Source organism: Colletotrichum abscissum (assembly GCF_030869225.1).
Source record: "Colletotrichum abscissum strain IMI 504890 chromosome Unknown Scaffold_1.1, whole genome shotgun sequence".
NCBI lineage: Eukaryota > Fungi > Ascomycota > Sordariomycetes > Glomerellales > Glomerellaceae > Colletotrichum > Colletotrichum abscissum.
Window position 1 is genome coordinate 2,042,559 of NW_026849987.1, and position 14,320 is coordinate 2,056,878.

General features: G+C 50.3%; 7 protein-coding genes across 7 annotated transcripts; 5 read left to right on the top strand and 2 right to left on the bottom strand.

The window, feature by feature from the left end:
- Positions 1-1,405: 1,405 nt before the first annotated feature.
- On the top strand, positions 1,406-1,676 carry CABS01_00656 (uncharacterized protein; the record flags this gene model as incomplete). The annotated part of the gene is made up of 2 exons (XM_060534037.1): positions 1,406-1,535; positions 1,579-1,676. 2 exons carry the CDS (start codon positions 1,406-1,408, stop codon positions 1,674-1,676), a joined length of 228 nt encoding a protein of 75 aa, XP_060406551.1.
- A 1,394-nt stretch (positions 1,677-3,070) lies between these two features.
- Positions 3,071-5,207, top strand: CABS01_00657 (WSC domain-containing protein; the record flags this gene model as incomplete). The annotated part of the gene is made up of 4 exons (XM_060534038.1): positions 3,071-3,337; positions 3,395-4,586; positions 4,643-4,775; positions 4,850-5,207. 4 exons carry the CDS (start codon positions 3,071-3,073, stop codon positions 5,205-5,207), a joined length of 1,950 nt encoding a protein of 649 aa, XP_060406552.1.
- Positions 5,208-5,442: 235 nt separating this feature from the next.
- CABS01_00658 (uncharacterized protein) lies at positions 5,443-6,366 on the bottom strand (the record flags this gene model as incomplete). The annotated part of the gene is made up of 1 exon (XM_060534039.1): positions 5,443-6,366. The coding sequence occupies one exon, from the start codon at positions 6,364-6,366 to the stop codon at positions 5,443-5,445; it is 924 nt and encodes a 307-aa protein (XP_060406553.1).
- Positions 6,367-6,795: 429 nt separating this feature from the next.
- Positions 6,796-7,894, top strand: CABS01_00659 (uncharacterized protein; the record flags this gene model as incomplete). Its single annotated transcript, XM_060534040.1, has 3 exons — positions 6,796-7,132; positions 7,195-7,588; positions 7,651-7,894. The coding sequence occupies 3 exons, from the start codon at positions 6,796-6,798 to the stop codon at positions 7,892-7,894; spliced, it is 975 nt and encodes a 324-aa protein (XP_060406554.1).
- A 229-nt stretch (positions 7,895-8,123) lies between these two features.
- Positions 8,124-9,918, bottom strand: CABS01_00660 (maltose permease MAL31; the record flags this gene model as incomplete). Its single annotated transcript, XM_060534041.1, has 4 exons — positions 8,124-8,740; positions 8,811-9,070; positions 9,129-9,524; positions 9,584-9,918. 4 exons carry the CDS (start codon positions 9,916-9,918, stop codon positions 8,124-8,126), a joined length of 1,608 nt encoding a protein of 535 aa, XP_060406555.1.
- Positions 9,919-10,725: 807 nt separating this feature from the next.
- Positions 10,726-12,241, top strand: CABS01_00661 (uncharacterized protein; the record flags this gene model as incomplete). The annotated part of the gene is made up of 2 exons (XM_060534042.1): positions 10,726-11,049; positions 11,108-12,241. The coding sequence occupies 2 exons, from the start codon at positions 10,726-10,728 to the stop codon at positions 12,239-12,241; spliced, it is 1,458 nt and encodes a 485-aa protein (XP_060406556.1).
- A 611-nt stretch (positions 12,242-12,852) lies between these two features.
- CABS01_00662 (retinol dehydrogenase) lies at positions 12,853-13,767 on the top strand (the record flags this gene model as incomplete). The annotated part of the gene is made up of 1 exon (XM_060534043.1): positions 12,853-13,767. The coding sequence occupies one exon, from the start codon at positions 12,853-12,855 to the stop codon at positions 13,765-13,767; it is 915 nt and encodes a 304-aa protein (XP_060406557.1).
- Between the last annotated feature and the right edge of the window lie 553 nt (positions 13,768-14,320).

Genomic DNA, 14,320 nt, shown 5'->3' on the forward strand with positions numbered 1-14,320 from the left:
ACTGGATTCATTTCAACTGAGACCATATGTCATCGTAGCAACGGATAATTGGGAGTCCTTCGAGACACATGACCTAAGAGATTTGTTCAAAAGCAGTGTCGAATGGTAACCCAAGAATAGGGAGCTGTAGAAGCCTGAATGACGGCTTAGAAAAGATTTCACTCACCAAAAAAGGATAAGAGCAAGCAACCTATTGTATACCACATCATGCGAATCAGTGTATCTTTGCACCGACGTTGCTTGTGTAACCGGCCGTCTAGCTCATCACTCGTTCTAGAAGACGGGAACACCGAGCTTCGTATGACCTTGACCAGGATTGAGGCCTTGGCATTCGCATACCAATTCCAGCTCATTGGGTTGAAACACTGCTGATCATTGATTACCGTTCAAACCAGCAAGTCAAAGTCGATCAGAGGTTCAAAGATCTTCCTGAAACACCCACGCGATCCATAGGATCTTGTCTGACGGTACCTTGAAGATTATCGAAACGCATCATATAGCTCGTGACGTGTTCTCGAAGCACCGGGAGAATCTTCCCCAGATCTGGGGTTGAGACAAAGATGAGACGAAGGATCGTCACTTAGTTGTACGCGGGTAAAAGTCCGCTCAACCTATCTTTCACAACTATTCTCCCTGAAATCCAGAGTGAATTAGTCGAAAGGTAATCAGGACTGCAATGGGATACTATTAGCGACTGACTGTTGCAACAGATATCCACAGTTCATCCCTAGATCGTCTCATAATTCTTCGGCTCCCTAACTTCGAGTCAGGTCTGTGACTGGCATACGCGTAGTCGCACCAAGTGCAGTGACCGAAAACTACGAAGAATGTGGGAGCAGGGACGTTCGCCGATCACTGACAGTGGCACTCTACATCCGATATTCTATGTTGATTAGTGAAGAGGAAGTAGTGAACTAGGATGGACGCAACTACAATATACGGCAACTAAACATGAGACAATGGGAACGCGGCAACTTCACAAAACTCGCAGGGTTTCAACCTGCCAACAGCGACTTTACAGCCCACACGCTCCACATAATTGAGTTTGTCGCGAGCATCGTGCGTTTGCCTGACACCTGGCTGGCTGGCCGAGATCCGGCTTCTGAGTAGTGTACAATTGAGAAGTCATTGAGTCCACCGGCATGTGGTGGAGATACCGTAAATCCCCAAACGAAGAGTCATGGGCCAAGAAAACAGGACAATGACTCTCAAACATCAGAACAGATACCCCTAATCAGTGCCCAGCCTACGAACATGTGGAAGCGGATGAAAATGATGTGTATATAATTCCATTGAAATGCCCTCATGCAAAGTAACTACCTCAAAATCACTCGCTATCTCTCTCTTTCTCTCTCTATCTTTCTCGACACCTCAAATCACAAGCTCAAGTCATTAGATATTCAAAATGAAGTTCACTCTCGCTACTCTCCTTACCATCGTCGCCGCAGTTTCTGCCGCATCCGTCGACATCGGCCTTACTGCGAGGCAGGATAACTGCGCTTCCAAGGGCGGCAAGTCACCACTCACATTAACGTGTTTCTGAGCACCAGGGAGCCAAAGCTAACTAGCATTCTATAGCCAACTGCGGCGATGTTGGCGACCGTGCATGCTGCAGTGGCACAACTTGTCAGACCACTCGGGCACCCGTCGGCGGCGTCGGAATGATCTGCACATAGACGATTACACATAGGTGGGTAGTGAACTCTTATTTTCTTGAGTGGTACCCATGCTGATATTGATCCTGTTCCAGAGACACGGCCATGGCTCAATGGCCTACATACTACCTCGAATAGAAGGGGTCACTGTACTGTATATTTCACTACGAGACATCAGAGGTGTTGAGCGCTCTCGATGTTTCATTGTTGTCAGTGTAGATTGAGGCGGCCACGGGCCATCTTTAATTAAGATCAAAGTCAATTTTGCGTTTGATCTAACATGCTTAAGTTGTTTGGCGAGAGTCTAAATTTATGTGTGACCACAAGATACTATGACCTGCGTTCTCTTTTCTCTTTAGATGTTTTTCGCGTTGAAGGTGTCTACCTGCTCCTGCTTGTGAAAGCATCAGCTTCAGCATAATACGACCGCGCCCAGAGACTGAAGGGAGTCTAATTAGCTCAAGCTTCGCCAGGTTGACATTTGACAAGTTGACTACTTTAGTAGAGTCTAAAAAGCTTCAGCGTGATTTGACGTCCCATGAATGAATTATAGTTCATCCCAACTACCTACATGAGGTATTCAGCGGGCATCTTTATTTGGCGAAGCCACCCACACGCTCAGATAGGAACCGGGGCGGGAGGTCCCCAGAGTATTGAGACATCGTTGAGCGACATCGTTTGTGGATCGATATCTTTGTGTAACCTGACAAAGATCACCAGCTAGCGTGCGTTTCGAAACTAATCCCCCGGCTCCCTAGAACAAGACGCGGAATTTTCTCAGTGGGAGGTTACTGGGCGTTTTTGGCCGCTTTCATACTAGTTCCAATTATCGCCGGACGCTAAGCACAGCTCTCACTGCCTCATGGGCTCCGTCAAGTTGTCAAGTTCCCATTGAGGTCAAAGAGAAAGCTGCCGGCTACATCCTTAGTACCTTTTCAGATCTTGGCAAAAAGCTTCAGACACGTGGGTTTACAACATGGCATTCAGAGTTTTGCCGTCGTTCCTGTTTGATGAGGGATTGTGGCGGCGAGAAGCAAAGATTTACGTCTTTGTGTAGGTGCCGGGAAAAGCTAGCTTTTCTGTTAGGTCAGGAACGAAGCCAGACGGTTACTCCAGCCTCTAGAATCCAAATTGGAACGTTCACCCGGAAGTCTTTCAACCCAACTTCGCTTCTGACAACAAGACTATTGTTCTTCGCGGCGCTAGATATGCATGATGGCCATGAGAGCTGAGTTCATGGCTTCCTTGGCAGTGGAATTCCTCGTACGTTACACAAAGGACTTCTGCAACTGCAGACTCCCAGTCGGGCTTGACGGTAATGACACCGTCGTCATTATAAACCAGCCTACTGTTCATGTCAATTATATCGAATCAACCAGCTCATCATCCTTCTGTCTCTTCTTCTACCCATAACTATGCAGCTTCAAATCTCTATCTCAGGCTTGTTCCTGGCGCTGACTGCTTGCACCAATGCAGCTTCCATCGCAAAGCGAGATGTCAGAGCTTCCTCAACCCTACAGACTGGATGGTCGTACTCTGGCTGTTATACCGACAACAATAATGGCATCCGACAATTGTCACGGGATGGATACAGAGATTACAGCGCCATGACCGAAGAGTCATGTGTAGCATTTTGCAGCAGCAAGGGCTACTCCGTTGCGGGAGTCGAATATTCTAGCGAGGTAAGCAACACCACCTTGTCCTCCTCCATCGCATACATACTCACCCATCCTTTCCAGTGTTACTGCGACTACCAACTGGCTTCAACTTCGCAGAAGGAGCCCGAAGCAGACTGCAACATGCCATGCAGCGGCGACAGCTCAGAAGCCTGCGGCGGCAGCGACAGACTTTCGGTTTTCACAAACGGCGTCGCTGTCCCCGTGATCAACCCCGGTCCTCTTGGTTGGTCATCCCTCGGCTGCCAGAACGACCCCGGCCCAAGACTTCTTTCCTACCGGACTGGCGTCGTAGCCGGAGACTCGAAGATGTCCGTGTTGCAGTGCACCAATGCTTGCCAGGCTGCCGGCTACTCACTTGCCGGTGTGGAGTACTCATCTGAGTGCTATTGCGACAACCAGCTCCGCAATGCAGGCTCTTCGGGCTTTGACGGATGCAACATGCTCTGCTCCGGCAACAGCTCTGAGTACTGTGGCGGCCCAAATCGTATCAACGTCTACCAGGCATCCGCTAAGCCGAAGACTCCCAGCGTTTTGCCCTCGGGCTGGACCGACAAGGGATGTTTGAAGGACAATGTACTTGGCCGAGCTCTTACGGTCAATGTTGACGTCGTTGGTGGCACACAGAACATGTCTGTCGGCGGATGTATTTCGGCTTGCACTGCTTCTGGATACCCCGTTGCCGGCGTCGAGTACTCGCAGGAATGTTGGTGTGATAGCCAGATCAGAAACGGCGGTGTGGCGGCATCGGATGGTTGTGATATGCCTTGCAAGGGCAACACGGCAGAATTCTGTGGCGGAAGCAACCGCCTCAACATCTATGCTTCGGGTTCTTTGACTTTGCCGGTTAGCTCGACGTCCTCTCCCACCACTTCAACAACCTCGACAAGAACTACTTCATCATCTGTCTCAACCACCTCGAGCTCCTCTACAACTTCAAAGTCTACGACTAGCCCCACTGCATCATCTACCTCGTCTTCTGTCTCGTCAACATCTTCATCTACCTCGACTTCGTCTTCGAGCTCTTCAACGACTTCAAAGTCTTCGACAAGCTCCACGTCATCTTCAACTGCTTCCTCCACCCCGTCTAGCACTTCGAGCATAACGATCACTACGAGCAGTTCGTCCACAAAGACTTCCACGATTACCACCACGAGCTCTTCGAGTACTACTGCCGCCAGTTCGTCATCTTCGAAGACATCATCTTCCTCGTCCACTTCAACTACTTCGGCTAATGCGTGCCGCGCAACCATCAGTGAGTCTTCTCAATCAACAATTCAGTCTGCCACAAATAATCTAACAAATGTATAGACAGCGGTTATGTCCAGAACGGCGGCTTCGACAGCGGCTTTGACAGCTGGAGCTTTGCGCTTTACCAACCCAGCGATCCTGTCACGTCAGCGGTCATTTCAGACAACCATCAGACTTCAGGTTGCTCAGCTCTGTAAGTCACGAAACTCTCTGTACCGGCAGTAGATACCATCATCAAGCAAGTACCTAGCTAATACAATCACAAAGTGTTTTCTACCCGTCCGGAACTTCAAACCGCCAGGCTTACATCTATCAATCCATCACCGGCCTGCCCATTCGAGCCACTAGGACCGTAACGTTCTATGCAGGCCGTCTTGATTCTGCTAGAAAACAGGACAATGCGAAGGTCTACGTTGCTTGGGGCGATACCATAATGGGCCCGTCAACGGTTTGCGGCAGTTCTAGCTACCCGTGCTTGACGACCTACAGTAACGCGGGTGGTTACAGACAATACAGCTTCACCTTTACTCCCACTGCAGCCAGCGGTACCCTTTCCATAGGTTTCACCTGGGATGCCGGGTCATACGCTGTTCCAGTCATTATCGATAGCATTATCGTGTCTTGAAGAGAGCGTTTGAACGCTGTTGTATTTCCTTTGATGAGCGAATGTTTCCTCTGTTTTGATAGAACCAGCATAGCGTAGAATTGAAAGATCTGATCAAGTTTTTTTTCAACTATCATTCCCTGAATAATAATGATCAATGATTCCAACTGTCTACTGCCTTTGACGCCAGAAGTATCAAAAGTTCGACTCCTTCAACTGCGCTCAACCTAAGAGAGACATTAAGGTAGAAAATTACTCACTTAGCATTCAGTACACGTCTAAGAAACTCTTTTTGCCCAGCAATATTCTTCTCGAACGCGATTCCCCCCTTGTATAAATCAAAGTGACCACCATCAACCCTCAACGCTTCTCCAAAAGGAGCACGTTTAACGCAGTCCTCCGCAGCACCTAAGGATGCTTCATTGTCCCATGTGGGAAGAACAACTAAATATGGGCGAGTGCTTTTGTGTATGTGTAACAGCGGCCGATTTATCATGATGTTGAGAAGAGACCGCCCAGCGATCACATTAGGCCAGTCTCGTCCGTCACCAGGCGATAAGCGATTCCAACCATCATAAGCCTCTTGTGAAGCCATGACAGCCGTGGTGGAACCATCGCTAATGAGGTCGACGTACTTCGGCTCCCTGGTTCCTAGAATATACGAACCGACGATATCAGCAGCAGCCGTTGTCGCCAGTCTCAAAGACCGGAGCAGCGGCATCTGCATCACACCAGCCAACCCGTCAACGAGCGGACACTGCGCTATACCGGCTGCCAGCTCGTGATCTTCGGCCATGAGAGCGGTGGTGTGCATGCCGCCAAAGCTGCTTCCCCACGCAACGATTCGTGATGAGTCGACCCACGTGCTCTGATCCGGCTCCCGAACCCACTTGATGACATCGCGGAAGTCTTGCAGCTCGTTCCCGACATCGAGAACGTTCCGCGGGAAGCCTTCGCTCTCGCCAAAGCCTAGGTAGTCAAATGTAACGGCAGTGTAGCCCTCGGCAGTGAAGTGGCTTGCGAAAGGGGCGAGGCCGGCGGCCTTGATGGCGCCGATGCCGTGGCCCATCACGATGACGGGTGCAGTGTGTTTTATTCCATCGGGCTTGTATATGGAAATGGCAATCTTTTGGCCATTCCGGCTAGACGTGATGAACCGATCTTCGATAGTGTAGCCCATGCTGATATCGTCTGAGGCTTCGTGACAGTGGAGGAGTCTCAGGTCCTCAAAAAGAGTCTTATGCGAGCTCGCGTTCGATTTTGATTAACGCGAGACTCATCCAGGTATGTCGTGGTTTCTTGCTCGGCGAACCACAGGGTCGAATGGCATCTCGGTTTCTAGGCATGCATAAATGTCGCACGACCATTTGCACGGACTCAATTGAGCCTCGGCTTGTTATGCGGAGGTGTTACATGGTGAGGGAGCTATCCTGAACCTAAGTGGACGTTGCAATTGCGGGGAAGTATCAGACGGAGAGCGGTTATTGCCCGCCGGCTTTGCTGTCCATCCGTCGATCCGAAGGATATAGGGCAGAGGATGTTCGGCGAATAGCATCAGGCGACTGGCCTAAAACCTCTCCTTTGACGATTTTGGACAGCTTCAGTGACAATGTCTTCCTCGACTGCCCAGTCCGCGTTATCTGGGAAGCTTATCGAGCTGTTCCAAAACTTCAAAACGCCAGGCATCCTGAAGTTAGTCTTCCGGCGTGGGTGGCCGAGATTCGTTCTGGCCTTGCTGCTCGGTATAGCAACCCTTCGAAAGACCAATGGTCTCCTGAGTCAAGCGACTCTTAACAACTTCACTCAAGATAACTACGACTGGCGAAGGGAGCTCGTCGTAGTTACCGGTGGATCTGGAGGCCTTGGAGACAAGCTGGTGCGCAAGCTGGCCAAGAATTGTATCAAAGTCATAAGTCTCGATATTGTTCCGCCGAGAACTCCGCTACGTAAGTCTGGTCTGCGTTCTTGAACTATCTCTCATGAGTATTTCCGCTAAAGCTGCAGTCAGCGTCGAACGCGTACTTCTACGAAGTGGACATCACATCAAGCAAGTCGATCAAGGAGGTCGCAAGCCAAATCCGTCAAGATCACGGTGATCCTACGGTATTGGTGAACAATGCAGGCGTCATGAAGATAGCCTCGATTCTAGACGAGACCGAGGAACAAATTCGTCACGTTTTTGACGTCAACATCATTGCCAGCTTCCTCCTGATCAAAGAATTCTTACCCTCGATGATCCACAACAACCATGGCCATGTCGTCACAGTCGCAAGTATGGCGAGCTTTGTGACGGGCGTACACAACGTGGACTACTCATGTTCCAAGATGGGCGCTCTGGGACTTCATGAAGGATTGGCTCAGGAGATCAGACATCGGTATAGGGCACCGAGAGTGCGCACAAGGTGAGCAATCACAAAATGACAAGCTAGCAAGCTGCAAAAGACTAATTTGAGCACGTCAATAGTATCATTCATCCGACCTACATAAAGACAGCCTTGATCGAAAAGGTGCACAGCTCGGGCCCCTTCAAATCAAAGATACTTGAGCCGGAACCAGTTGTAGATGCCATCTTCAAGCAGATTGTGTCTGGCCGTAGCGGCCATGTTTACTTGCCAGGGGAGTACGCTAGAGCGACGGCGATACGCGCTTGGCCTTACTGGCTTCAGGAAAGTCTCAGAAATGCGCAGAAGGAAACACTGTTACATTAACCCCAAGGAACGGAACTTGAGCTTGTGCAAAGGCTTCGACGGTTGAATTCGCAAGAACAAATTGTCCCACAATCCATCAGCTTGCCAGCATTGACCATGAGGAGTTGAAACCAATTACTTGAATTAATCGCTAGTTTTTTTACTAATAATCCTGCAAAGATATTATTCCAGGTATCCAAATGATATATAGCTCTGGCTGACTGTAAGGTATCACTTTTCGTGAGCCACCTCAATGACTTCCATCTTGTGCAGATGTCTCATTTCGCAACTGCACAGTCGTCTTGTACGACTTGAACTTCCTCGCTGGGACGCCCTTTGCGAACATTTCGTCAAGCTCTTCGTAGGAGCGACCGCCAGTCTCAGGCTGGAAGAGCCAAAGATATGCCAGGGAAAAGAGACACAAGCCACCGAAGATGAAGGCAATCTTAGCGCCGAGGTTGGCCTTGTCCGGGTTGAACATGTACGGGATAACGAATTGCCACATAACGTTGATGGAGTTTTGCGATGCATATCCGATGGCGACGGTCTTAGCTCTCAGACGAGAAGTCGACACTTCGGCAAGCAGAGAAAAGGCGGTTGATCCGATGGAGACGTTGTACCACCAGCTGTAGATGAGAATGAACGCGACGGTTCCTTTGATCATGGGCTGGCTGGTGCCCGTTCCCAATCCGCCTGTAATCAAGAGGAAGACTGTGAGAATGGCCAAACCGTAGAACGTAAGATTTCTTCGGCCGACTTTGTCAATCACAGCGGCGGCCATCAAGTTGCCAACAATTGACAGAACGGGCTGAGCAATCTGAAGCTGGTAGCTCATCGAAGTAGAATAGCCGGCGAGCTGAAGATAGTCTAAAGAGCGAATTGTTAGTATCGTTGCTTTAATGAGGAATGTAGAGTTGTGAGAAGGCGGGATACTGACAAGTGAAATAGCTGGCAACAAAGGCGATTCCGCTGAAGCTCTGAATGCATAGAGGCATGATGCTGATGATGGTTCTCCTCAAGTTTGACTTCTTGAAGCACTCCAGGTAGGTGACACCGTCTGTTTCGGCTTTCACTTCATCCAATGTACGCTCAATAAGAGCGAGTTTCGCTCTGCCCTCATTACCAGAGTGTCCAAGTCTTCCAAGACTCTTAAGGGCTTCTTCCTTCTTCCCCTTGGATACTAGCCACCACGGAGACCTAAGGTAGGTTAGTCAATTCAGAGATGTATGGTCTGCGCAAAGGATTAGGAACGTACTCAGGCATGAACGGCCAAAGAATTGCTGAAACTCCAGCAAAGCCGAATTGGCAGCAGAAAACGGTACGGTAGGCCCAGCGAGACTCGACGGTGCCAGTGTAGTTGATAACAATGAAAGCAACGAGAGGTCCAATTCCGTAGGCAACACCGACTCCGCAAGTGAAGATACCGCGGAGAGCCAGCGGTGTAATTTCTCCAATGTAGCTTACCATAATAGTGCCAACAGCACCAACCATGAAACCATTTAGAAGCTTTCCGGCAAAGAAGACTGGATTTGTCGTTGCGATGAACTCAATAGCAACAGCAACAAAGGAGATGATGAGAGCCAGGGCCAGGACTTTTTTTCGGCCAATGTAGTCGGCGAGCTCGGCGGAGGCGATCGAAGAAATCACGGCACTGGAGAATGAAGTTAGTACAACTTGCATAACATCATAACCGTAAAGTTTCATACGTACGTGGCAATAGGTGCGCCGCTAAAGGCAGACTGCCAGATAGCTGGAAGGACATAGTCTCCGTTGAACTCGTAACCAAAGTCCTTGCGAAATTCGGGGATCCCCACGACCGCACCTGCGGCCTGAACGTCGAAGCTGAGTAGGATGATAGTCCAACAGGCGTAAACACACCAAGCACATGCCCATGGGTAACGGACAAACGACTTCCAGATGCCCATCTCATGGTCTTCAAAGTCGGCAGCAAGTGCCAGCTGAGAGTCGACACTGACTTCGAGGTGTTTGGCGTCATGTTGGGAGTCAACCTTTTCGGCTGCATAGCCGTCGTCGTAATTCGCCATGACACAGGATTATTGTCTCACAGATGGTGAGTCAAAGAGCGAAAAGAGTGTGTTGATTCAACCTTGCTCAGAGGCCGGTGCCGGTGTAGGTTACTGTAAACAGAGATGAGGGTTGTTGGGGACTTTTAATACATGATTGAAAATCATCAAGCAATAGTACGAAGAGACTCTACCCCAGGATCATGACGAACATAGTTTTCCTGGGGTTTGGGGGCGCTTGTGGAGAAGGGGCCCAACGGCGCGGTTCCTGAAAACCGTTCGACCGACATTTACCATGACAATGTCCCCGTGGGGATCGATTTATGCGGAGGTGGTACTAGGTAAGGTTCATCCAAGAAAACCACATTGCTTGACTTGGGGTTTTAAGGCTCTGGGTTCCTCTTTGGTGCTAGGTCGTCACCCGTGAGGGGTTCGCCGGTGGTTCGCATTGCCTATTCCGGATGGTTCAAACTGGTTTGAATCAGGTGTCAGTTAGCTTCCCCGTAATTCTTCACACGAATCCTTGGCCCTTCCCCTCGGCAAATATCTCACGCGAGCCTCGAGCTACCTATTTAGAGGAAGTCGAGCGGTTGAATAGAGTGCGTTTTCCAGCTGGCATCGGGCTTTAGAGTTTGGGTCAATAATACCTTAGCTGGCTTCGGTAATCTTCTCCGTTCGCAACCTATTGAGAACGACCTTAAGAGACGGCAACATCCAAACATCAGGCTGCGATCGTCTGACCAGGTCGGAAGCCGAGTTCCGAGTTCAACATCAAGTATTACCTCTGGCCCAAGTCCGACTACAACCGAGCGCCTTTATCTATCCTTCATGGCATCATCAACGACTCGAGGTGCAGCAGCCCTCAAGGCATTTGCGTCAAAACCGCGTGTCTTCATTCTGACCGATATTACCAACGAACCTGATGATGCAGAATCCTTCTGCAGATATCTCACATATTCCAATCAATTTCGCACAGAAGGGGTAGTTGCCGTCACTTCAACATGGCTCAAGAACAAGGTCGCGCCGCAAAATCTCCATGAGATTGTCAATGCATACGAGAAAGTAGTTGATAACCTCAACGCCCATGCCCCTACAGACTCCCTGTACCCGTCGGCGCAGAGCGTGAGAGACCTGATCAAGTCTGGTCCTCCAGTAAGTAATATTCGCCTCCGAAATCGGCATATGGTTTTCTGACAGAGCGATTCCTCAGGTTTATGGTATGGAAGCAGTCGGTGACGATATACCGCTTAGTGAAGGAGGTGAACTTCTTCTCGAGCGATTGACGGCTCCCGTAGAAGACCCTCTCTGGGTTCTCGTCTGGGGCGGCGTCAATGTGCTTGCCCAAGTCCTCAACAAGATCCGTGACCGGCCGGATGCAGCTAAACTGCGACAGAAGCTGCGTGTCTACACGATTTCTGATCAAGATGATTGCGGAGGCTGGATCCGCCAACAGTATCCCGAAATCTTCTACATTTGCTCCGTTCACGGCTGGAACCAATACCAAGCTGCCGCTTGGACTGGTATTTCGGCTCCTTGCTCTGGCGATGTGGGCGGTCCCGACGACTCGAAGGTGACTCACGAATGGGTCAAACAAAACGTTCAGATTGGTCCTTTGGGCGCCGCGTACCCAGATTTTGAGTTTATCATCGAGGGGGACACGCCCACGTTCCTTTATCTCATTCAAAATGGTTTGGGCGTTCCAGAAGAGCCTCTGTATGGATCTTGGGGTGGCCGCTATATCCCGGTGAACGTGAGCTCAAAGGGGCTTTCTTCTAGGGGTCATTTTGCAGACGCAATCGACACTGTGACAGGTGTAGATGGCAAGCCGCACAGGTCCAATCAGGCGACCATCTGGAGGTGGAGAAATGCTTTCCAGGACGACTTTGCCGCACGTATGCAGTGGACTTTGACGTCCGATTTCAGTAAGGTCAACCATCATCCCGTCGCGGTTGTCAATGGCGATTCCGACCTGACGCCCATTCATATCGAAGCCGATGCTGGAGGCGTGGTTACTTTCGATGCGTCGGAGAGTTACGACCCTGATGGTGACCAACTCAGCTTTAAGTGGTATCAGTACCGCGAGCCAAGCTCACTACAGACGTATCACGGACTGGAGGTGTCTAACATTGAGATCAAGGCTCTCAACGATGGGGGAAGTAAGGTGGAGGTTAAAATTGCGCCGGCAGAGAAGTCTTGCATTGTGGTCAGAGAAAAGATTCCCCTGGAGCGAGGCCTGCCGCTGCACTTGATACTGGAAGTCACGGACAGCGGCTCGCCTGCTTTGACGAGCTACCGCAGGGTGATATTACAGCCTATCGATAGAGACTTCGCGAATAGAAAGTAGACAATTGGGATCTGTAGTCTAACAAAATGCAGAATTATCAAATCCAAGATTTTTTGGATAATCAGTGGCTTTGCAGTCTTCAAGTGTGACCTAATGCACCAGCCATAGACGCTCTTCAGGAGTAAGGCATGTGTATCTCTGCGGCGGGAGTATGGGTTACAAGAGGACCATTTGGTGACCGGAAGGTTGCTGTCACTAGCAATATGTTGAACTAAAGAATGAAATCTAGTCAATTCTGTTCGTAATCATCATGTGATCATATACCCATCTACCCGGGTAAGCAAAACCGGAGCCCGATCGGTGTGAGGCCGGCTTACTCCGGCCGGCGACTGTGCCGCAAAGGTGCCAATGTGCCGGATCGGGGCCCACATTCTCCGCAAATCCGCCTACGGTATTCGGGCTCCGCCGGCTTTCAGAAACTAAGTTTCAGCCAACCCCGCTTGAGTCTAGGCTTAAATTACGTCTTCGCCCTTGCTCCCTCCTGAACGGCGGCGTCGGGTGAACTATTTCACTATCTAAGCAACCTCAACAGCTTGGCATTTGGTGGTTCTCTCCATCTTCACACTGCTAGATCTCCATCACTGAACTTCACCTATCGAAACATCACCATAATGGTGCGCTTCGCCGCTAAGGATATTCCTGACCTCACAGGCAAGATCATCCTCGTTACTGGAGGCAATATCGGCCTCGGCAGGGAAACAATCACCCAGCTCAGCAAGCACAAGCCAGCCCACATCTATCTCGGAGCTAGAAATGAGTCCAAAGCTTTGGCCGCAATTGAGGACATCAAGAAGACAGTGCCAGACGCGGCCCCCATCTCGTTCCTGGAGATCGACCTGACGTCATTTGAGAGCGTCAAGCGTGCTGCTAAGGAATTCCAGTCGAAGTCGCAGCTCCTTCACATCCTCATGAACAATGCCGGCATCATGGCCTGGCCGCCCGGTGTAACAAAGGAGGGCTATGAGATCCAGTTCGGCACGAACCATATGGGACATGCTCTTCTCACCAAGCTCCTCCTGCCGACGCTGCAGCACACCGCCAAGGTCGGCCCCGATAAGGACGTGCGCATCATCTCCCTCTCCTCGGCGGCCGAGAACTGGGTTCCGAGCAACCTCTACAACTTTGACGACTTCAAGACCGACATGGCCTCCACGGGCACCTGGGCGCGTTACGGCGCGTCCAAGGTGGCAAACATTCATCACTCCAAGGCCCTTGCTAAGCGGTACCCTGAGATCCGCTGCATCTCAATCCACCCAGGTGCTGTCAATACGAATCTCGTCAGCGGCCCAATCGCCAGCTACCCTCTCGTGAAGCCAATCGCAGGCATCGTCACCTGGCTTGTGTCGACGCCCGTGTCGAAGGGTGCGCTGAACCAGCTGTGGGCCTCGGTCAGCCCGGATGCCGAGACCGGTGTATTCTACTGGCCTGTGGGTATGAAAGGCAAAGACTCTAAGAACGCACTGAATGAAGAGCTCGCAGAGAGCTTGTGGAAATGGACGGAGAAAGAGCTAGAGCCCTATGCTTGATCACATTGAGACATGTGAAATCGGTTCGAGAAACGCCATTGGGCAATTCTGTGTGTGAAGACTCTGTTCCTTCCCAGATTTTAGGTATTGTGCAATGCCGCCATAGGAACGAATTGATCCTCGGATAGTCTTCTGAGACAAGGGACTCTCATCTTTTTCAGCCCGCCGCTTGCACCCCCTTGCCTCCTCAAACACGTCCATCAGCCCCAATTCCTGCTGGAAAGGAGCGCCACAAATGATCTTCTCGTAAGCCTTTACCTATAGATGACAATTAAACAGTCTCAAAAATCGGTCCTGCATTGAATTAGCAACAAGAAATGCTCAATCATGCCCTAAAAGGATACCTATGAGTCTGTCAGTGCCATTGAGGCTGAAAACAACCTCCACCTTGCACCAGTCCCATAATTACTGGGGCGGGCTGCGGCGTTGATCGTTGGAGTCTAGACCATACTTGAATCATTTACTGAATTCTATTATCATCTCAGTTGGATGATCGTCAGAGACCCTCTCATCCCTGGATGCATTGGTGGAATGTAGACATCCCCACGAGCTG